This window comes from Corvus moneduloides, chromosome 1 (assembly GCF_009650955.1).
Source record: "Corvus moneduloides isolate bCorMon1 chromosome 1, bCorMon1.pri, whole genome shotgun sequence".
NCBI classification, from domain to species: domain Eukaryota; kingdom Metazoa; phylum Chordata; class Aves; order Passeriformes; family Corvidae; genus Corvus; species Corvus moneduloides.
This window is the reverse complement of record NC_045476.1, coordinates 122,546,546-122,571,007: the sequence shown is the minus strand read 5'-3', so window position 1 is coordinate 122,571,007 and position 24,462 is coordinate 122,546,546. Positions and strand designations below refer to the sequence as shown.

General features: G+C 38.5%; 1 protein-coding gene across 1 annotated transcript in view; it reads left to right on the top strand.

Moving 5' to 3' along the window:
• The window catches only part of ATP6V1H (ATPase H+ transporting V1 subunit H), a 52,430-nt gene that overhangs the window by 17,108 nt on the left and 10,860 nt on the right, over window positions 1–24,462 (top strand). Inside the window, exons 6-13 of the mRNA XM_032125216.1 lie at window positions 2,505–2,609; window positions 3,667–3,720; window positions 5,863–5,960; window positions 7,395–7,587; window positions 10,630–10,808; window positions 11,585–11,710; window positions 13,864–13,965; window positions 20,013–20,126. Of these exons, the coding sequence (XP_031981107.1) occupies window positions 2,505–2,609; window positions 3,667–3,720; window positions 5,863–5,960; window positions 7,395–7,587; window positions 10,630–10,808; window positions 11,585–11,710; window positions 13,864–13,965; window positions 20,013–20,126 (971 nt within the window). The remainder of the gene's footprint in view (window positions 1–2,504; window positions 2,610–3,666; window positions 3,721–5,862; window positions 5,961–7,394; window positions 7,588–10,629; window positions 10,809–11,584; window positions 11,711–13,863; window positions 13,966–20,012; window positions 20,127–24,462) is intronic.

Here is a 24,462-nt window from a genome sequence, read left to right as displayed (position 1 = left end):
AAAAGCAGGGATTTTAGAATTAATAAGTACAGTAAAACATACTGGAAAAACGTTTATCACAGCTGCCAGTCAATGCTGTACAAATACTAGAATTTAAGTTCTCATCTTGTGCAGTGGAAATGTCTGCCTCGATGAACCTTATTTTCTCATGTGCTCAGATTACCAGCTGACTCACTGAAAGTGTAGAGTGAGAAACAGAGAAGTGCTTGATGTTGTGCAGGTGCTGCTCAGCAGCAGCTAGAACATTGGTATGTTACTAGCACTGTTTTGGACACCAGTCTAAACCACAGCATCATATGGAATGCTCTGAAGAAAACTAAGTCCATCCCAGCCAAACCCAATACACCCATGTGCAGTTTGTGGTTTCTGCTATGCTTTACTAGTGTTTGCTGCTCCTGTATATGGAGTAACTTTTCTGGAATCCTAATATTCTTCTGTCATCAGTGGTGAGAACTGGCCATTTCATCTCAGCAGGTTTTTTTTCTTGTGGGGCAAAAATGTGATTTTATTACTGTAAATTCCTAGTGGAGACCACAGTTTCCAACAATGAAAGTTACATTATGGCTTGAGGAAGAGAAAACCACGCCGCTATGGATTATTCTTCACTGTATATGTTTGTGCTGGCATGATACGGTAGAGCCAAATCAGAGGCTCAAACTACAAACCCACACACCTGGCCTGCATTAGGCTGCAGTGGCAGAAGGGGTGCAAGGATTCCAGGACACTGAGCAAGCCATGCTGTTTGCCCTGGGATGTGGCCAGTGCAACTGTGTTTGGGGCTGTACTGCAATTTGAACAGTGTGCTGACATGTTCTCAAGAAAAATGTCAGGCTTGATTTATTTATTTATTTAATTAATTAATTTTTTAATCTAATCGGTTGACTGCATGGATGTGAATCCTGTTTCTTGGTGTAGCTGAGGGAGGAGGTGGCTAGGGGTTTTTTTTGGTCAGTGTGGTTTATTTTGTGGTTTTTTTGGTGGTAATACTACTGAAGACCCATCCTGCAAAACTGCAGTTTGAGCAGTCAAATATTGTGACTGCCCAAATATGCAGGTAAAGCATAACTTTTAGACCCTTGCAGTACAAACTATTTAATCTCCGTGGAATGGTGGCTTTTAAATGTATGGTATAGAAATTTTGATGGTCAGCATTTCTCTACTCAGATTTGTGTTATTCAGATATTGTTTTATTTACGTACTGCAGAAATATACAAATAATTTAACAAGTCACGAAGAATCTCATGTGAAGTGAATCCACCTTGAGTGGATCCACTAGATTTGCTGCCTTATTACACCTTTTAGTACTGTGCATGTTTTTTAAAAGCACTTGAATGTTTTCAAAACCAAGTTTTAGGATTGTCTTATTTTTGTTGGGTTTATTTTATTTTCCTCTTTACTATGCGCACTGGAAGGCTTTTGATACCCCATCATTACATCTGCTTAAGCAGATACAAGTACTCATCCTCTGTGTAGGCTCAAATTCTGCTGAGCATAAATGGTCTCTCATTCAGGGGCCAGGTAGCAGTTTTAACTCAGAAGCACGGTTGACTAGAGAGCTAGTATCTCGTGTTTTAAAGCTTGAGGGATTTTATGGGCTTGTTTAATTCAGAAGGGGATTGGACACATTTTGGTGTAGAGATTGTTGTTCCAGGCTCACACTAGTAATCCCTCAAGAAATCAGTGGTGGTGGTGCTGCACATGTGAATGCAGTAAGGTGAAGGGTGGCTGGAATAGTGTCTTCACTGCATCATGGAACTGTGTGCACGCAAGTGAATCCCTGCTTCAGTAAAATCTTGGTTACACTGCCTGTTTGTATATAAGCTGACTCAAATGCTTTTGGATATAAGCTTCAGGCTGCAACATAAATTTACTTCAATTATAATTTGGAAAGACTGATGTAGAAATAAACTTGTTTTAAGTATTCTTGGGTCATAGGCATCATGAAAATTCTTAACCTGACCACGTTTTTATTCCCCAACTTCATTCTTAAATTCTACCTTCCATTTTGTTTTCCTGCTCTTCTTTTTCTGGGCTTGAAGCTTCTCCCTTCTTGTAGATGACTTCCTTCAGTTTAAGTACAAAAAACCTTCAATACTCTCTTATCATTTGTATTGGCACAAGTGCTTAAATCAAGCCTGCATGTGTTAGGCCATCAAGTGTCTTGCTTTTGATTGATTTCTGACTGTAGCGGTGTCATACAGCAGTAGCCCATCGACGGCTTCCCTCCAACTCCTTCTGAGTTCTTTACTGGTGCCTTGTGAGCTTCAACAGCTACAGGTAACTGATAACATCATGAAAATAAATGAGTTACTGGAAGTAGAAGCAGCAGAAAGCTGAACAGAAAAAACATTACTGGGCATGAAGAGTCCCCTACATAGAAAACAGGTAGATTTCTGCAAGGGACTGTCTTTCATCTAAACTTGGTTTCCAAAGTTTACAGGACTTCTCACTGAGTTCTGAAATTGCTGTGTTTAAAAACATCTGTTTATTGTATTCTCTTTCAGGCAGCAAGAATTATTGCCAAACTGGCTGCTTGGGGGAGGGAGCTTATGGAAGGCAGTGACTTGAATTACTATTTCAACTGGATTAAAACTCAGCTTAGTTCACAGGTAAAAAGCTGCTTTTGTTTAAACTTTACAGTAACTTTGGAAACTTTTTTCAAGAATATGAATGTATAAATGTGCAAACAAGAGGTATATTTTTGGTTTTGTTTTTTTAAAAGGCAATTTTATTTTGTCATTTTTAAAGCTAAGTGTTCTTTATTCAAACACTTAGTTTTTAACTTGGTAGTTTAATGTTTTACTCTAGTCCTTGAAATGTAAATTAATGATAAAGCTTTTTGCTTTTTCTGTTAGTTAACAGTTTTTTTTCTTTTGGACACTGAGAAAATACGACATAAGGTTTTTCTTGTCTTGCTTCTATTGTTTGGGTTATCAGAGCTTTTTGCTGCAAGAAAAATCACATGGCAGCAGAAATTGAATTTCAAAACCTTTTCCCAGTTTACTGTAGTACAAAGCTTTTGCTTTTAGTCCTGTCTCTTGAAACTGAATAAATTCTGACTTATTTGGACAATGTTTTTATGGCATTAGCTCAGTATGAACCACTTCTGGCTTATCCTTCAAAGATGAATCATTCTCCCTTGTATTCATTTTTGGACATTTTTCCTTCAAAACACAGTGATTTGTCACTCATTCTCTTAGTGTTGTAGTAGAAGTGGATTCTGGAGAGCCGAGAAACGTTCAGTACGTTTAGTAATGGTATATTTTTCATAGTTTTCTAAACTGGGCTTATTAAAAAGGAGTTTTATTTTTTCCCTTTGGAAGGAGAATCTTAAAGTTGGAATTTCCTTCAGAAAGATGCAAGAGTACAGGTTGCAGATGCTAAGATAAATAAATACCTTGAGTTAATCCACACTTAAATAATTAAAAATTAAGTGTTGCTATACCAGAATCAGCTCCAAGCATCTTGTTCTAGACAAGAAGTGTGTGTGTGAAATAAATACAATATATTGCAATAATATATTAAGCAGGAAAAATATCTAATGGATTCTAAATTTTTTTTTCTTATGATTAGACGGGTTGGAGAACTGAAAGAAACTTGGTAACAACTGTTCCTTAAGGGTGAAAAGCAACTCTGATTTTAAACTTTTATTTTATCTTTTCCTAGAAACTACGTGGTACAGGAGGTTCTGTGGATACAGGAGCAGTCTCCACAAGTGATGTGAGTTTATCTTTGAAATCTGTCAATCTGCTGTTTTTGGGCAGGTGATATCCACTCCTCGGATTAAGGTGCAGATCTCTTCTGGTGCCGGTGATAAGAAGTACTTGGAATCAGAACGGTACAACAGAGTGCCAGGTGATGGCGCCAAGAAACAAAAGTATTTTTAAACACTGATTTCACATAGAACGTTGGCAGTGGAAGTGTATATTTTACAAGGTAGTTTGTCTTGTTGAAGCTGTAGATATCAACTAAGATTCTCTTTGTTGACACTTGAACAAATCATACAAAATTAATTTAATATTCAACAGTTCTGAGCCCCTGACTTGGTGATCTTAGAAGTCTTTTCCAGCCCAAATGATTTTATGATTCAGTACTGTCTGTTTACCACTGAGGTGTTGGACTTGTAGAAGAAACCTGAAACTGAGAAGCTTTTGGCTGTTGTGCTGTGCAGGACTTAGAAAAGGGCACATCAGATACTAAAGCTGATGTTGCCCCTAAACCACTGTAGCATGAAATCGCAAGAGTGCTTTCAAAGCTGTAAGCTTTTCATATTTGAATAGCTTGAATTCACAGGAAAATAGTGTCCTTTTTGCATCAATATTTTTTTTTAGTATTGAATTTCATGTAGCTATAATAGCTGCCGAGCTTCGAGATGAACTGTGGCAGTATAAGAAATGCAAATGATCATCCTAACTGGATTTTCTGTGGTGGTGTGGCATGATGAGGAAGTTTATCATAGTTCTTGAATCTGGAGTGGAATTCAGTTTGGTGTTTTGTTCCTTTTGCAGCCTGAAAGTGGTCACAGTTTCTCAGAAGACTTAACTTGGGATTTGTTCTTCTTGTAAATGTAGTCATGGCTTCAAAGTGTTAGCTTCCTTTAGAGGAGAGCCTCTTAAATTACCCTGTCTGGGGATTAAAGTAGAAAAGAGGCAAGACTCTTGTGCACAACTGTGGGTGTAAAACAATGGGCTGAGCATGGAAGTTGAAGTATTTCAGTATTTCATGTGCAGATCTGTGTGCCACTGTGTTAGGTTTTGTTAGACTGGCAGCCCTCTTACAGCCATAAAAGAGTAAATAGTTGCACAGTACACACCACCACTTACTGTGGAGCTGTGAGCTCCTCTGGCTTGCTCAGAAATCTGTATTCATTGCACTGTGGCATTGCACAAATGTGCTGTGCCACGGCAGGGTCCCAGAGCAGCAGAGCTGAGAGTGCAGATATGTTCTAGGATAATTAAGCTGGGTAAGTATTGTCTTAACTTCATTAGTGTTCAGATTTCAGATCTAGCTTATGCAGGATTTTCAAGCAAGCCCTGGCTAATTTCAGAATAAATTAGAGATGCAGTTGTAGCATTTTATACAGGAAATGAGAGCTGGAATCTATTACGAAATTTCAATTATAATAGTGTTGGAAGACAATGCTTTTATGACAGACTCTTTAAAAAGAAAACTCCAAGTTCAATAGTACATGGGTTGCTGATGCAGATAAATGAATGCATTATTTGGGGTGGGAGAGCTGTCTGTGTGTTTATAGCTGTTTTATTTGCACGGGGTGTGCAAATGAATACTTTCTCAGGGAAATTGATGTTCTAGATGATTTGAGCCCAGATGCACAGACTTAGTTTTTACATAAAGGACTTAAATCTCTCATGAGAGACAAAGAATGAGTTACTCTTTATTTTCAGTTCTGTTTATTGCCTCCTCTCTTTTCATATGGGATTGCCTAACTTCTTTACTTCATTAAATGTTTGAAAGGTTGATCTTGTATTATGTGAGAGAGCTACTATGAGACTTTCAAGGAAAAGGCTTATAGGGAGGAAGAAAGCAAACAGCATTTTATCAGCAGCACATCTGATTAATGTATGATTAGTATTAGTGAAGGTAATGCTGACAATTGACTAAGAAGAGAGAAAAACAGGTTCTGGCAAATATATTCAAACAGAAGACAGCTTTCATTCATAGATACTGAAGGAAGGCACGTTCAAATGTTCTGATGTAAAGTGGTATCACTTGCATAACACTTCTTTAATATTCAGAACTCTTCTCCTTTTATGCCAGTAAAGCCTAATTTGGAAAACTGTACTTCAGCACTTACTACCTGACTCTTCTTGCAAGAAGTGATGTGTTGTTCTTTTCACCCAGAGTTCCCAGTATGTGCAGTGTGTTGCTGGATGTCTGCAGCTGATGCTCAGGGTCAATGAATACCGCTTTGCATGGGTAGAAGCAGATGGAGTCAATTGGTGAGCATCTATTTCCATTTATATGGATATACTTGCACTTACAGTAGTGCATACCCCAGTGACCATTTTTTTGAATGGAACTCTCTTGTGGTAGGGAGGTGTTCTGTGAGTACAAAAGAGATTTGTTTTCAAACATTAGCACAGTCAAATAGACAAATGAAACTTGCACTGTTGAGGCTTTAATTCCTGTTCAAGAAGAACTGTTTAAGTATGTATCTGAACAGTTATATAACAATTTGTATTCAGCTGAAGATGTTCTGTTTATTATTTAATAGGAAAAGACTAATGAAATGAGTTTCTGCTAATCATCCTAGTCTTTTGAGTTTGGAGTTTCTCTGTCTGAAAACATTAGTGAAAGGAGAAACATTTTCTAGAGCTATGACCAATTTTTTTCCACGTCTGGCTTCAAGTAGGTCATTCTTTTATCCAATTCTCCTAATAAATACATTTGCGTTAGGCTAAGATCTTGGCACTAATCTTATTTAAAAAATGCTTGCCTATAAATCATATTTCTGCCATCCATGCCTCTATTGGGGATGGTTGGTACATGATTTGCACTTTAATGGCAGATACCCCTTTACACTGAAATGGAGAAAAGTCAGAATTACTAGTGAAGTAAAATTTCAAGTGATGTTCATATGTGTCAAGATGATACTACTGAAACCAAGGAAGCTTTTAAATCAAGTATTAAAGCATTACAATAAGCCTGTGTTTCACCATGTTTGAACTGGTCTTAAACTTGGTAAGAATGATTTTTGAATGTAGATTCTGTTTAAAATTTTAAATTGAGCTAGCTATTTCAGAATGGACCTGTAAATTGCTTACTAAATTTTCAAAACTTCAGCTTAGCAAACCTTCTGCATGATGTCTTCTTGGAGATCTTGTGATACTATTTTTTTTCTACAGTACTTTGTATATTCGTATCTGTGATGATTTTCTGAGTACTCACTGTTAAATAATGAATACTTCAGCTCATTTCAGACACTCCTTGGACAAGTACAATTAAGGAAAGAAGTTCAATTTGTGTAGATTTGTTCTGTTTATTCCTTCTTAACTCTGAAGGAGCAGCTGTGTGTTTCTCTGTTTCTTCTAGAAGGACAAATAATGCTTTAAACATGCCAGTAGAAAAACCGTCTTGGTGCACCAGAAGATGGATACTGTACCACATCAGTTCACATGGGAAAAGCTGCTTTATGGCTCTAAGGCTAAGGAGAAAAAAACCATATCTTTAAAAGATGGCTTTCTGAACAAGCTGCTTGTACAGTGATAAATAGTCATGCAGATTACTGTGAAGTGTGTGTCGTGTATGCTCATCCTCAGCAGCTCTTTCCAATGAGTTCCTGTTACCATTTCTTTTAGTGTTTCAGATTGGAGCAATGCAACCAGTGTAATCATTATTTAAAAATTAAATGTGCGCTATGTCAATTTTCTTAGCATCATGGGCGTCTTGAGCAACAAATGCGGTTTTCAGCTCCAGTATCAGATGATTTTCTCTGTGTGGCTGCTGGCATTTAGCCCTCAAATGTGTGAATATCTTCGTCGGTACAATATTGTTCCCGTGCTGTCAGATATTCTTCAGGAATCTGTCAAAGAGAAAGTAACCAGAATCATCCTTGCAGCATTTCGGGTATGTATCTGTTGACTGCAGTCATGCTGTGCTTCTCTCACATATTCCTAGGTCTCAAAATGTTGCTGATGCACAGCTGTTTCTGGTGGACCATATCAATAAGCTGATTGGAAGCTTAATTCTCTGGGGTTTTTTTGGTTTTTCTTTTTGTAAACTTGAGTTTTGCTACAGGTAATAGACGTGCTATTACTAGTAATAGATATCTGTTATTCAATGCCTTCTTAAAATAAGGTTGCCTAAAAAAAACAATGTTAACACAGGCACTAATGGTTTCTCTTTCTTAATTCAAGATTCTTTTTCCTACTGGTACTACTGTAAAACCCTGGAGCTACTGATAGCTGATAAATCTTACCTTATGAAGCTTTAATTAACAAAATATTATTTTGAATACATATGTTTGTCCCACTGAGAAATTATTTTTATCTACAAGTCCAAAAATCTTTTCTTGGTGGATCTGTAAACACAGATGAGAATACCCATATAGGAGTGATTGACTGACTTACTGTGTCTGCATTACCTGCAAATCACTGGTCCTATTTAAGATAATTAGGAATAACGGAGTACCTAGGCTTGATGTTTTCACTGTGACAGTACCATTTTGTGTTCATGGATGCTACTAGTTTTATGTGCTTGCATGTCAAGTCTTGTGAATAATACAGCATGCTATAACGACTTGTAGTCCTGTTTTAAAGCAACACTTGGTATCCTGAGAAGGAAATGTAGGTCTTGGAAGCTGTTGGTTTTCCTGGATGTGGACTGTGCTCCAATAGTAAATGTTTCAAGCAAATCAGAATGGGGAGAGGGAAATTGTTGCTTACTGACTTACTGATTAGCAATGATAAGCTGTGTGAAGGTGCTTACTCTGTGTCTCTATCTGAAAACATCTGCCACTGAAAGATTTCTGGATAAGGCAGATCATAAGAATCTGCTGTTTGTCTTGTTGAAGGAGTACAGTGGTATGAGATGTTCAGTAGGAGCTATTCTTACAATATATTCTTACTACTCTTACTCTGTAGATATTGTGTTCTTAAAGATCTTAATGTTAGGATTAAGCAGGGACATACAGCAAGACAGACTGGAAAAAAAAATTAAAAAGAGAAAAAGCTGAGAAGCTCAGCAGTCTATATCCAATTTCTTCCTATTCTGAGGTCATAAAAAGTAGGAGAAATAATTGCTAGTTCTTAGATTTACTGTGTTTTGCAGTAGGCAAAAGAGGAAGCAAAAATGAAGCTAAGATTTTTAAATAAAGGCTAAGAAAGAATAAGGTGTTTCTGTTACAGGCTATGGGGAGTGTAACTTAGCTGTTGCCTTTCTCCAACGTTAAGGACTTATGTTGGCATGAAGATGAGTTGTTAACTGGCAGCCAGGAACATAACAGATTAGAAATTAGACATCAGAGTTGTGAGTTCTGAAGCAAAATTAAAATAGGTAGCAGAGGCAAAATAGTCCTTTTCTTGTGTGTGATGCCACAGTGTCAGTTTAGGGGGGGGGGGGGGAGGGAATTGCATGAAAGACTAGGCTTGATGATTCCCCAGATCTGTCTGTGCATTACTGAAGGTGCTCCGTGAGTCTTGGCAACTTGGATGTCTTCTCTACTACTTGATCTCTCCTAATTTTACGTATTTCACCTTTTTGTCAATTTAATTGCCTGAGGTATATAACTGCAAAATAATTTTTTCTATCAAGCAACAAGTATTGGGCACTCCTGTCTCTTTGAATCTACTACTTTCTCTACCTAATATTTTATCCCCTCATTTTCACGCTTTTATTGCCTTCTACGTCTGTTTCCTACCTAGAACTGGTTTTACACCTTAAGACTTCAGTTTTTATTACTGAACAGTTTACTGATCCATTCTGTATAGTCATGTGTTTGTGTTTTTACTTTGTTAACATATCCTTTCAAATTTACTATGAAAAGCTTGAGTATCTCACTGCTGTATGAGATAGATAATAATATTTGGAGTAACTTCCACATCTGCTTGCAATGATCTTAACTAGGAGTTCTTCGGGAGCTTTATCTACCTGCTCCTTGAACCTGTTGAATTTTCTTATGTAAGATTCATTATTTGTTCATTTACTGTCATTAGCTGTTTTAACTCTAAGTAAATTAGCATTACTTTCTGTGAATTACCTTTTAGTTCTCTTACTGAAATAGGAACTGGGGGTGGCTTTTTTTTGCATGTTAAAGCTAATTGTATATGGGCATTAAAACCAGTAATATGACTTATTTTTAGTTTGCAAGTTTTAAAATTGATTTGCAGTGTTCTGCCTCAGTAACTAATAGGATGTCTGATATCTAAGAAACCTTAAGTGTAATAGCTGTGTGACGAGAGTGATGCAGTCAAATTCCTTCTGTATAGTTTCACTGCTTATTTCTGGTAGATGTTAAGTCTTATTTACATGAACACATGTTCTGTTTGTTAAGGACTTTGTTTTTTATATGAGATTCGTGTTTCCAGCTTTATCAAAAAGTGCAGGCGGCCAGCTCTGATTGAAAAACATAATTGAAAGCTGATTAAATTGGGTAGAAATGTAATGAATAAATGACATTGGAACTTGACTATTGCATTCTGTGCTTGTAATTCCAATCTTACCAACAAGCTTCTGTTTGAATAAAAATGTCTAGTTGGAATGTTCCCAAACTTGAAAAGAGCTGATCTAATCCAGATGGTAACTTTGAACTGGAAATAAGATTTCAGGTTATTTTTTGTTAAGGCTCTTTGCTTTATGCTATTGCTGCACAGAAAGCTAACATGATAATCCAAGATAAAAGTAGTTGTTTATGGTGGAGATTCTGGTATTTGGGATATAAACCTGCCCTTTTTCTTTGAATAGTCTTTGTAGTCACCTCAATTTCATGTGGAAAATATTCTAAACAGGTGGATTAGTACTTTGTAGTATTGAAGAGAGAGATTATTTCAGGAAGTGGTCGATTTTGTCGTGTACTAAATTTAAAAGTTCCGGTAAGAATTTCTTAAAAATACTGCTTTGTTTCTAAGTAGTCTGTTCTTAAACAAAATACATACATCTTTACTTCCCTAGAATTTGTTAGAGAAATCTACTGAGAGAGAAACTCGCCAAGAATATGCTCTTGCCATGATTCAGTGTAAAGTTTTAAAGCAGCTAGAGAATTTGGATCAGCAGAAATATGATGATGAAGACATCAGTGAAGATATCAAATTTCTACTGGACAAGCTTGGTGAGAGTGTGCAGGACCTTAGGTATGCTTTGCAGTCTGCACTTAAAAATGCAGTTATATGAATGTTGGTAGAACTTTTTTATTTTTTAAGGCTAAAATACTTACAGAATTGTGATATGTAAATGCTATTTAGTAAGATAAAGCATACCGAGATGTCCTGGTTGTTAGTTTCCTATTGTCTGTCAGTATTTAGAGGCTAAATAGAAAATAAATCTTCACTTATGTATGTGATCTTTGTAACTGATAATTTGTTAAAGGACTTGTAAAGGCTTTGACTTAAAGGATTTCCAGTCAAAACTGAAGACTACCTGATCAGAATAAGTTCTACTGTCCAGATTAACTCAAGTTTTTGCTAGTGTTTACCTAGTTCTTGCTCTTGTGCCTAAATTAAAATGCATATTGTAGGTAGTGTCAAAGGTTTAAGTGGATGGAAGGTAAAGACTGGAATTCTTGGTTGAGGAAGGCAAAACATAAAAACCCAGCAAAAAAGCAAATTAAATTCCAAAATGTTGCATTTGTGTGGCTTAGGTTTTTCCTTTTTTTTTTTTTTTTTCTGGGAATAGTGTTTGGGCTGGATAGAGAGGTATGGCTGGAAACAATTTTTTCTTCTTCCCTCGCATGCATTTTCTTACTTATAAAATGTTGAGACAGGAAACAATTCTCATACTCTGCAGAGCACTGACTTCCAAATACATCATAGCAATTTGAGCTCCATCTTTATTAGGGACAGGCTTGGGCATATGGTTCAATGTGTTCATAGAAGCTTGGCCAATATCTCATTTAGGTCTTATGTTGCAGCTCCTTTGATGAATACAGTTCTGAGCTCAAGTCAGGAAGACTGGAGTGGAGTCCTGTGCACAAGTCTGAGAAGTTTTGGCGGGAGAATGCTGTAAGACTAAATGAGAAGAATTATGAACTACTGAAGTGAGTCTTCAAGTCTTGAATCACATGATTTTTTAATACTTTCTGTGTTTACATGAAGCTGAATCTATCGTAGGTTTTACATTTTAACACAACGTAGTGTCAAGAATGAAAGCAAGTCAAAACATCCTGCTTATTTTAGAATGCCTAGTTTTTTCTGTTCAAAAGCAGAATTGTTTATTTGCTGGTCAGAATGTATTGATGATAGAGGGAATATCTCCAGCTTAACTTGCATGCAGGTTTGATTTGATTAGAAGTGTTTTTACTATATCTTAATCTTAGTTTGGTATTGTGTGGTGGTGTTGATTTGAGTAATGAACTCCTGTCTTGGATATTTGGGAGTTGAAAGTTGTGGTACTATTCCATTGAAAATTTGACTCAGTGCATTATGTTGCAATCTGTCTCTTTTGTGTTGGGACTAGGTTTGGAGTACATAGATTGTTAGATGAAGTGAATCTGAAGCTCATATTTTCTTTTGCAGTCAAGGAGTGGCGTATGAAACTGTTCTGAAATGATGCCTGGCTCTTAGTAGTCTCATGTTCATTGTCATTAACTGATAATAAATACATGGTGTTCTTTCAGTTCAGTGCTTGCTTCTAAGTGCCAGATCTAACAGAAATCAGGAGGTTGAGTGGAGCATGTGAGATGTTAGAAGGAATGGCAAGAGCAAGGTGATCCTGAGCTTTATGTGCATGTCGACTGCCATGACACCTCACCAAAAGTCTGATAAATTCTTCCCTGAGGGCATATTGCTGAATATGTAGGATTATACTTAACTATTTTAGATGCTGAAACTGCAGCATGAAGTTCATGTTGAAGCTTAGTATTTCCTGTAGGGATTACAATGTTTTGCTGTATTTATTTCTTCTTGTTCTGGGACTTAATTTATTGTGCTTGTGCTGCTACAGAGACAGTGATCTTCAATAGTTCTTTTAACACACCCGAACTCTCAAAAAAACCCCCCAAAAACTCAACACCACAACACCAAACCAAACAAACCAACCTACAAAAAAACCACCCACCCTCTGCCACAACATGATGTGGAGATTCTTGCATCTCAGAACTTCGTTTTTTGCATTGTAAGGCATTTGACAGACAACACTTGCTTTAAGCCATATAAATTTATTTTCTTTATCTGCCTGTTTATTAGTTTTCTAAATCTAATACTCTTACACTGCTGTTAAACAGAATTGTTTTTGTGCCTTCTGCTACTATTGCCTACTTTGATGGTGGACTTGTATTTTGTTTAACAATATTGTATAGATCTTTGGTGTCATCTGATTAGTGTTATGGTTCAAGTTCCTGCTTCCTCTTTGTGTTGAAAGGTTCTTTTCATTTGAGAAGTGCTTTTTCTGTCACTTTCTGGCTTCTAGGGAGGCAGTGGCTGTGGTAATTTAATTTTACCAGGATGTCCTTTTTTTAATTCCAGTTGAATTTTTCAGCTTGTTTCTGACTTTCTCTGATTAGAACACATTTTTCATCTCACTAGGTATAGAAGAATCTAATTTTCCAGTGATCTGTATGTTTAACCTTTTCAACTGTGCCTAACCTTCATAATCTGTGTCATTTCCCCCCCTTCTCACTACTGGCTAGAGAACAGTGTTACTTTGCAGCTGTTTTCCACTAAAAGGTAGTTTAACTACTTAATTAAAATGCAGACAGTTGAGAAGCGGTTTTCTACTTCTTACAGCTCTGTGTTTCTGTGCATGCTAAGAAAATAACATGTGGCACTGAGGTAATTTACAATCAGTATAGTTTTCATCTTCTTTGTCTTTGAGTTCAGACAGAACTGCTTTTTAATGCAGCTTATCTAGAACTCAGAACTGTTGGTCTTGAAGCCAAAGTATAAAAAAAAGGAGAGATTTTGTAATCCTTGGTTATAGGTATTTGTGCATGTACCTTGCTAAACTGACTCTAGTGAATACTTTAAATAATTCTGTTAATTAGGGCAGGTTGTTGGTTCATTAAGTACAACTGCATGTTTGGAAAAGTTTCTAGCTTTACTTTTGGGTGACTTGTAAAGCATTTTTATGCTTATGGGCTTTGTTATTTTAAGTTATTACTGATTAAAACCCCCTCACAGGTAAGAAAACAAAAACAAAAAAAATAAAAACCAACCCAAAACCTGGACTTGATTGTTTCAAATTCTTTCCTAGAATCCTGACAAAACTTCTGGAGGTTTCTGATGATCCACAGGTGCTGGCTGTAGCTGCTCATGACGTGGGAGAATATGTACGGCACTATCCCCGTGGGAAACGGTAGGAAAATGCCAGTATGTTGTTATTCTAGAGAGTACCTGGAGTATGTACTATGCCTGTGGCTTTTTTTTGCTTATTTATACTTAAAATATGCTACAAAGGGACTGCAGGTTATGCTTAAGTTTTATTCACTGGGAAGGTGAGAAAGCACAAACTAGATCAGATGAGAAAACGCAAACTGGATCTTTGACTTAATGTATTTCAGTGTCTCTTAACTTTGAAGGGAACCAGTGTTTAGAGCAAGTATTGAATACAATGTTTAGACTAAAGCAGAAGCCAGGCACCAGAAGAAATTGAAAGAACTACCAAGAGTTTAATCAACATACAATTTTGCCTCTCTGTTGTGACTAACTGGACTGTAATTATTGGACTTAGGGTAGACATGGACTATTCCAACGATGATAAAGACTCTTTCGTGACTTAAGACTACAGAGAAGTTTTTTCCACAAACAGTTGCTATTGTCATTTCAGTGATGCACAGATTCGGTTGTCACTCTGCCATTTAAGCATGTTTTAGCTACACAGATACACATTTTGGTGAAAGTGTTCATGTTCATTATAAACCCAAATCCTGTTGAAATCCACACAGACATTGCTATATTTCCTGCTTTTTAAAACCTGCTAGCAAAGATGTTTACTGAATAATTGCACCTCTGAGGCAGAGACCACTGAAGCAGAAAGAAGCCTTTGGTTTTTGCAGGAATCTGGCTCATCACTCACACTGGGGGACATGTGACTTAATTTTTGTAGCAAAGAAGAGGTCTGTTCCTGGTTTCTGGTCAGGGTTTAATGGATGTCATGGTTTAACCCCAGCTGGCAATTCAGGTCCATACAGCCACTTGCTCTCTCCCCACAGCAGAATGGGGGAGAAATAGAAGAAAAGTGAGAAAATTTGTGGTTTGAGATAAAGACAATTTAATAGGTAAAGCAAAACAGGGAATTAATTCACTGCTTCCCACGAGCAGGCAGGTGTTCAGCCATCCCAGGGAAAGCAGGGCTCCATCATGCATAATGGGTACTTGGAAAGATAAACACCATGGCTTTCAATGATCCCCCCTTCCTTCTTCTTCTTCCAGTTTTATATGCTGAGCATGATGCCATATGGTATAGAATATCCCTTTGGTCAACTGGGGTGAGCTGCAATGGCTGTGTCCTGTCCCAAGTCTTCGTGCAGCCCCAGCCCCCTTGCTGGTGGGGTGAGGAGCAGAAAAGGCCATGATGCAGTGCAAGTGCTGCTCAGCAATGATGAAATCAACAGTGGTTTTAGTACAAAGAGGAAAATTAACTACCTCAGCTAAAACCAGCTCAATAGATGAGAATGGCCTTCTAGCCTTGCTGGGAATTTCATGAACACTTCTTGTGTAGACTGCTGTCTTGACAGCAGTAGAATCATGGACAACACACTGAAACTTCAGGCTGTACATATGCTAGGAAGACTTGTTGATTCCAGAAATACTCACAGCCCTTATAGTCTTGTCAGCTGCTTGAACTGAAATGGTATTTGGAAGAGAGGCAAGATATCCTTCAGTAAGGTGGAAACTAATAGTGCTGCCTGCAAATGGCAAAGCTAGAGGACTGACTAATACTGGTTGTTCTTGCTTTAAGCTGCTCTTTGTATGGAATCATTTTATTATGTGTTTGCTTTAATCTTTAAACAGCTTGCATGCATTTACCTGAATGTTTAGGCTAGTATGGCCATGCAGTTGCTGGACCAAAGCTATTGGTGGAAAACAGGACCTGTAGCTGGAAAATGTATAGCTCTTAGGACCACAGCTCCACTCAGCTCCCAGGCTGTTAAGCCCATTCAGCAATGTGCCAGACTTCAAAAGGAGTGGTCATCAGCAAATAAGAAGTGTCCTCAATACTGTTCTAACCCACGTTCTTACCTCAAATTCTTACCTCAAATTCTTACACTTTAGCTGCTGCTTGCAGACTTGGCTTATTTAGCTTTCTGTTCCAATGAACAAACTGAAATGCCTCAATCTCTTTCTTCTAAAGAATTTCTTTTGTAATCCAGTGTATTCTTACCAAATATGACTTCAGCAATTTTGGAACTAACTAAAACCTTAAAATACCTATGGATTATGTGTCAGTTCCAGCATAATAGTCCATTTCTTATGTTTTTTGATACAGAGTCGTGTACTTCTCCCATGCGTGGTCGGTATTTCACACTCTGATTGTATGACTCACTTTAAGAATGGATACTGTTTCTTGGTTTAGAAGAGTAGAAGAATTCAGGTGTCAAAAGAATACTTTTGTTTCCATTAAGCGTTTATTGTCAACTCTTAACTGGATCATCGTTTAGCCTTTGAAGGTTGCGGAGATGAAGTGGAACCTAAAACTACTTGACTTTACTTGCTGCACACAGCAGAGACCTAGAGTTACACCTCTGGCTAATCTTTCCCTCTGTCTGACAAAAGAAAATGTTTGTTAAACTAAGACTGCGTTTTTGCATGGCTGTTCTCTAACGCTTAAGTAATTATAAGTTGCTTTTAAAATTACACATTGTGGACCAAATTGTCAAGACAATAGCACTGTGAGCTTCTCGTGAGGCTCACCAAGATGCATTTTCTGAAAGTGTAACTGCAGAAATAAAGTATGGCTAGCCAGATCACTGTGGAAAGCCGAATTAATTCCGCTTTTGTAAGAGTTTTATCTTTGCTAGTCAATTTTTCCCAGTTTTCTAATACTTAAACTTAAAGGCAAGTTCTGTGGTATTTCATTCCCCATACGAGAAATATTACAGCCCATGGTTTTATGCTTATAAACAGAAAATTCACAAAAATAAAGCAAAGCGATCTAAAAACACTATTAAGCAAAGAGAGAAAACTAGAGAAGATAGGATTCGAACTCAAAACCCCAGGGTTTATAAACTGTGGCTGGAAATAGGTTTCAAGCCTCCCAGCCGCAGTGCCACCTGCCTGTGTGCCAAAGGGTGTTGGCTGGATACAAGCTAGCAACAAACCAACAGAGGGAAAATTAAATTCCTTGGAACTCTCACACAAGTTCCCTGACAAGCTCTCACGAGCTGCCAAGCTAACAAAAAGGGGAAACACCAAATGAAATCCCCCCTCCCCTCCCGGACTCTTCCGAGTCCCTAAACAAACTGTAAGAGATCTCTTAACACCCAACCCAGGTGCCAACAGAATACCACCTTTATTCATTTACTCACGTGCCTCTGTGCTGGATCTGGAGAGTCTTCTGGACTCTTGGGGCTTCTCTGCCTCCTGGACTGCTGCAACTGCCCCCCCGGTGCTGGCAAGGAGGGGGAGCTGAGTTGGATCTTTCTGAGTCCCAGAGGATTTTCAGAAGCCTCGTTGTCCTATCTGGGGTGCCAAAGAACTGATGCCTGAAGAGGCCTCCTAGAAACAGAGACTAGACAGGAGTAAGGGAATAAAAGTAGGTATTTATTTGAAAGGCCTTCAAAGGTACACCCTGGGGAGCCAGAGGCTTTTGCCAAGATGAACCCCAAGATGGATGACAGGTCACGAGTTCTTCACACTTTTATAAGTTTGGTTCATTTGCATATCAGGGTTAATTCTCCAATTAAAGCTTCAGTTTAATGATGTAATTCCCATCAGCTTATCCCCCCTCTCAAAGGCTTTTGGTTTATACTTTTTGAACCTAGGACAGTCTGGGTGTCCTTGAAGAGCAGGCCCAGAGAGGCTTTGTTATGTTTACCTAGCACAAGAGAGCAGAAATTAACAGGCTACAAGAAACTTCAGAGTTACACACCAAGCAGTACAGAATATGAAAAATATAAGTTAAAACCTAAGGCATCAGTGCTGGTGCTTCCTGTCACTGAAAATAAAGGCAGGCCTCCAGCACACCTTCCATGTGGCCCAAGGGTTATTGCTATGTACTACCAACACTTTGAATTTCTTGAATGCTAGGAACGTGGGCTTTGTGTTTGACATGTAGAAAAGATGGAGACCTAGAGCCATTCTCTTCCCTAGCTTATGATTTAGAAAAAAAACTTGCATTCCCTTTTTCACCCTGGCCTGCTTTCAGATATGTAGTGTGGATTTTATATTTGTTTTCTGCTATAACAGTCTAAATTGTACTCCTTTGTCTTTATCTTGTGTCTTCTTTCTCCCTTTAAATGGGTCGTGTTAAAACGTGGATCTTAAGCATCCAGAAACTTTTTTGAAATGCCACTCTCTTGGCTTAGTGCAGTGGTGTAATGGGGAACAGTCACTGCAGATGATGTGCACACATAACTTATGTTCCACTGGGCTCTATTACTGCTGTAAAGTAAGCAGCAGTTGAGGAGAGAGGAAACTAAATGTAGTGTTTTGGACAAATTTGGAACTTGCAGGAATAGGATTCACTGCGAACCTTCTTCACTGTTTAGACCTTTGGGTTGAAAACCCATGGCTGGGAAGTGATTTGTACCTGTAGGCAGCATTATGCAAGAATGATAATGCTGTTCTTTGACTCTTCATGTTCTCAGCCATAATTTCAGTGATGTATTGTCATCTAAAAGAGCCTATTACCATTTGTGATTATAGGCTTTTAGCTTTTCATTTTGGTTCTTGCATTCTTCCAGCATAAGGAAACTTTTGAGTTTAATGCCTTTTTCACATCCTTTCAATTCCTGAAAATCCATTGTTTTAAGTCAGTCCTATAATAAAGACAAAAATACAGTATTTCATACTCTTGCCTTTGTGTGCAGTGGTTTTATATTTAACTCATTAAAAATGTGAGGCAGTATAAGGCAGGCATAAAGGTTTTTTGAATCTGTTACATTACTAATAACGTCTTGAATTCTTGGCAAGGATTTTCCAGCTTGAAACAATTGCATTTTTCTGAATCCATTCCTGCTTTATGAAACAAATGTTTTAATATTATTGGGAAATAATATTCCCTCTGGTCTTAAGGATGGTTTTAACTGAGTTATAAAGTGAAATTGAAAATTCTTTTTTTCATCTCCATGCTGTCTTTATACCTGTTCTGCAAAAATCCATTATGTTGTGCAGCAGCAATGCATTAATCTGGCTATGAAAAGAGCAGTACTACATGCAGATAGCTCATGCAAGCTTAGAATGGCAGGACAGCATTAAGTTAAGCCTAAAGCAAGTGATAGTGTCTTCACAGAATTCTATGTTTAACTACTAAGTGACCTGTGAGAGAACTGATGTGAAACAAACATGTAAGTCAGTGAGTAAATCAGCTTATATATTCCTTGCAAATTCTCTCCAAACTTACTGTTATGATAGGCTGAAATGCTGCGTGTGAAGTCATCTGGATGGTGGTATTTTTTCAGGTTTTAAGTGTGTTGCCTTCCACTGTTTTTATTAAGAAATAATATATTCATGACATGCAATACAGGGTTTCATCAGTATTTCATAGGGGATTTGGTATAGCTGTTAAAAAGCTATGGCTGACTCTGGTGGTGAAGTTTGTAGTGAAGGATGCAGCTGAAGCATATACTGTTCTGGGAATTGTACCTTAACAGCCAGTTCTGCATCTTGTGCAGGAATAGCTATAGCTCTAGTACAGTTTGAATGTCAAAAAACACTATATGTATGAGGTGGGTGATTTAATAGGTGTTGGTGTGATTACAACCATTTTTCTATATTAGACAGTGCCAGAAGAGATTGGGGTTTTATTCTTGCAAAGAATGGAGTGACCTGGTTATGATCCATTTATGGGGGGGAGGGCACTACCTCTCCTACCTAATAATTGATAATGCTATACCCTGCCAACCCTTTTAGAGAGATGGATAAAGTAAACAATCCTCTCTGAAAAGGGTTCTTTTCTTGATTATTTATTTCAAAGTCGCAAACAGGAGTCCAGTAGAAACACTTTCTGATGTTGCTAATTCTTAAAAAAAAATTTTTTTAAAAAATCAGTAGTTAATAGGAGATGTTACAAATATAGATTATGTCAGATGAGATGTGTATCTTGGGAAATAAATACTTTAATAAAATAAATATGAATATAATTTAAACTTGCCTTGACTGTGAAGAGGTTGGATAGGATAGCTACCCAGAATTTAAAGTAGTCCAAAACGTTAAAAAACTTGCTCCTCTCCTGTTTTTCAGAGTGATTGAACAACTTGGTGGTAAGCAGCTGGTCATGAACCACATGCATCACGAAGACCAGCAAGTTCGTTATAATGCACTACTGGCTGTGCAGAAGCTGATGGTTCACAATTGGTATGTGAAGATTATTTAACTTGCTGCTAACAGTGTGAAATCTTTGGTGTGGAGAGAGGATTCAAGACCGTAGATTTCTTTTAGGGGAAAAATAACATTTTTATGTGGTAAGACAGCAGTTTTTAAACAACAGATCAGTATTATGCTGATGGTAAGAACTTAGTAGTTCTGTGTATTTTGGAAGCAGTTGAATTGAGTAGCTTTACCTTACATGGTTGAATGTTTTACAAGTAATTCACTTGAACAATGTATTTTAGCTTAGGATGGGTATTAGGAAAAGGTTTTTCACCCAGAGGGTGGTTGAGCACTGGAACAGGCTCCTCAGGAGAGTGGTCACAGCACCAGCCTGACAGAGTTCAAGAAGTGTTTGGACGATGCTCTCAGACAAATGGTGTGGCTCTTGGGCTTGCCCTGTGCAGGGCCAGGAGCTGGACTCGATGATTCTTGTGGCTCCTTATCCAACTCAGGATATTCTATAATGATTCTATGAATTTATTGGAACTGCTTGTGGAATAGCAGAAGTCCATGTGCCAGTTGGTTAGATGAAGTTGCGAGTCACATGCTGGTACCTCTTTCATCAATCACTGAGAATAGGATTTGAATTGAGGTGTTTCTTTCAATGTTTGTTGAGTAGTTCTGTAATAACCCTGAAGTCTTGGCAAGTTCTGCCACAGAACTTGCTGGTGGGTGATGCTGCCTTTCCAACAGAACACACAACCCTATAGGGAAGCATTGAAGGGCTGAAGCTCTGACAAACTTCAGCTTTCACGGAGCCACGTTGTATAAGTTGCCAGACTAATTAGGAATGCTAAGCATGAAGCATGGAGAGTTAAGAAAACTAATTAGGAGCTTTTAATCTGATTATTAATTTTGAGCATATTTTAATTTTGAGCTCATATTTTCATTTTGGCATTGCCTTAAAGGAAGATAAAATACAGCAATACATCTGAGAATATTGGAACATAAGTGTTGGGATACAAAAAACTAATTTAATTTTGAATTTAAACAACCTTTTATTTCTGACAAGCTTAGTGCTTGGACATATCTATAACTTCTGTCAGTTTTCTCTCCTATGACAGAATGTGATCTTTTTGAAAGGCTGAGTAGGGATGATGCCAGCAGTGTGAAAGTGGTAGGGGAACAAGGTCTACCAAGCACCTTCTGAAAGGTTAAGTCACCTCCTTGCTTGTCAACTCAACAGGCTGGTTGAGTTGACAAAAAGCTCCCACTGTCTCTCTCTGCAGTGTGTCTTAGGTAAAACAAAGCTAATTTTCTCCCTTTCCTTCTGAAGAATATGGGTTTTAAGGTTTTAACTCTCATGCACGTTACATTCATTTTATCATACTCTCTCCCTCTCACATACTGTGGGAACCTTCTATAACAGAGAAACACATGTTTAAATACCCTACTATGAAAAATCCAGCTAATACTCTCAACCTGTAAGGAGCACTTTGATAAATAACATGGAATTTCTGAGTGTGTGGAGACTAAATGCATGGTCATATGCAATCTAATTTTTGGTCATTATTGTATATTATGCTCTACCCTGCTTCTCAGTTTAATACATTTCTTTTCTCACTATGCTGTTCTGATATATTTGAAACATTGAGTATCACAAACCAGCTGTAACTAAATAGAGATTACAGCATGGAAAGTTTAGCTACTGATAGTGCCTTCTGCAGTAGGGACAGGTTTTATTTCATGTGTGTTCTGATGTCTTCAAAATCTGCTAGTAAGACCTTTGGTCTTTCTCCAGCACAAACCTCACTGGTACAAAAAGTTTCCTGAATGCCAAACCTGGCTTTTTCTCACTTTCAGTGTGAGAATCCTACTTGCAAAAACATCTGGTCTTCTAGGTTTGCTTTGGTTTTTTAATGGTATGAACGTTTCTGTGCCTGCTTTTCACAGTTTGTGAACCTTTAGGCTTGAGCCTGAGAGGGAGATGGCAAAACTGCCTAGTTTCAGCTCTTCAGAGGTGTCAGTAAAAAGGATCTGTGTAAGTTAATGCCACTTCCAGATTCATACTATCATCTCTGTAGGGAGTGTTTTCTTGTTTAATTCATAGTGGAACAAGCTTCTGGACCACGTTGTCCTTGGCTCCTATTTGCCAAAGTAATGTTCCCCCTGGCATGGACTTACAGCTTAAGCTAAGGAAATGACACACTGTATGTGGGATGCTAGATCTGTCTTTGTGTAGATCTGGCTTTTGATGAGTGTCAGGAGCTCTTCTGTTTCATTGCTGTCTCTTCTCATCACACAAGTTGAGTCCCCTGATGGCTGCACACTGTGGTTTAAGTGCCCACTTACTAAGCTTTGCTTTGTTATAAGGTGCAACTTGGAGGTTTTGCTTACCTTGCTCTTCAAAGCTGGGGAAACAATAAACGTTTTTCCTCTTGCTTCCACTTATTCTGGTATTAGAGTTACTTCACTCAAAGCAATTGTGTTTTTTTCCTTGAATTTAATTGGCACAGAACAGCTCAGCATTACTGTCTGTGACACGTGTGACAGGTAGTCAGGCTTTCCCTGAAGGCTGACTGAGAGAGGGATTAGAAAATAAAGCTTTGCTCTGCCACACTGAGGCTTGGTGCAAGTGCTGTGCCTGGAGCCAGCACAGTAAGCAAAACTTGTGGTCCTTGAGTTGAGGGAGTGCCATGAGGCAGCTGAAGTGGCATTCTGCCTAAAACACAGCTGTATCATTCGACTGTTAACTCAACTTAGAGACAATTAACTCCTAAGTAATTTGAGCAGTTCATTACAGGCTGCTCAACTGGCTTTCCCTTAGGGGTTTTAAAGTCAGGGGTAAATGGGGGGAAATCAGATTGACAGGCATTCTCGTAAATGGTGAAGCTGTGTTGGCAAAAGCAGTAACTGCTGTCAGCTTTTCAGATGAGATAAGTTCAAGTGAAATATTCCAGATACATTTGCATGTTAAATGATCATGCACTTGATGAAGCGAGGAGCAAAATTATCTTTTTAGCATCACTTACTGCCTATACATGGGAATTAATCCTGAGTTTCAATCTGACTTTAACTGTGTTAGTCATGGCATCCCCTGCTGATAGTAAGAACTTGTGTAGTGGGTTGACCCTGGGTCGACACACCCACCAAAGCAGCTCTATTGCTCCCCTCCATGGCTGGACAGGGGAGAGAAAACCCAACGAAGGATTCCTGAGCTGAGATAAGGACCAGGAGATACCACTCACCAAATACTGTCACAGGCAAAACAGGCTCCAGTTAGAGATATTAACTGAACTTATTACTAACAAAACCAGGGCAGGATAATGAGAAGTAATTAAGAGATTAAAAACACCTTCTCTCCACCTCTCCCTCCTTCCCAGCTCTACCTCCTCCCCCAGGGGCACAGGGAGACAGAATGGGGGTTATGGCCAGTTCATCAGACATTGTTTTCTCCCACTGGTTAGGGAGAGGAGTCCTTCCCCTGCTCCATGATGGGGTCCCTACCATGGGAGATAGTTCTCCATTAACTTCTCCAACGTGAGTCCATCCCACAGGCAACAGCTCTCCTGAAACTACTGCAGTGTGGGTCGCTCTTCTGAGGGGTGCAGTCCTTCAAGGACAGGCTGCTCCAGCGTGGGTCCCTCCACAGAGTCACAAGTCCTACCAGGAAACCTGCAACGGTGTGGGTTCCTCTCTCCATGGGTCTGCAGGTCCCTGTCAGGACCCAGCTCCAGCACAGGCTTCCCGTGGGGTCACAACCTCTTCTCAGACATGCACCTGCTCAGGCATGGGGCTCCTGACCTCCTCCTTGATACCAACAGGAAGAGTATGAGTGTGTTGGCAGGTGCTAAACAGTGGGAGTTAGGATGTATCACTTAAGCATGATCAAGTGTAGTATGGAAGTGGAATTCATAAACAGCATACTGAATGAAGCAACAAATGGGACAAGCTTTGAATATGCAACAGGTTCATACATGATTTTCTAAATGCACATCCCAGACAAAATTACTTGCTTTCCATCTTTTAAAATGAGGAGTTCTGCAGAGAGAGAGTGAAAAATCTGAAACTGCCCACGATATGCAATATGCTATATTTAGAAACTGTTATTCTATGGATAGCTTCTGTACAATGCCTGCATTTGGGACTGAGAAGTGAAAGGTGTAGTGATAGTTACCTGGCAGCCACGAAGTTTGCACCCACCCCCACTCCTTATTTTTTCCCCCATCCCAACACTGAAGTGTGTGCTTAATAGAGTAGTAGGCTTAAATCTAGGGAACAATACCTACAGGACAGTGACCTCCATTATACTTATTTATCCTGGTTCTTAGCCTTCATCATCGATACAATTCCATTGCAGTAGTTAACAGAAATTAACAAA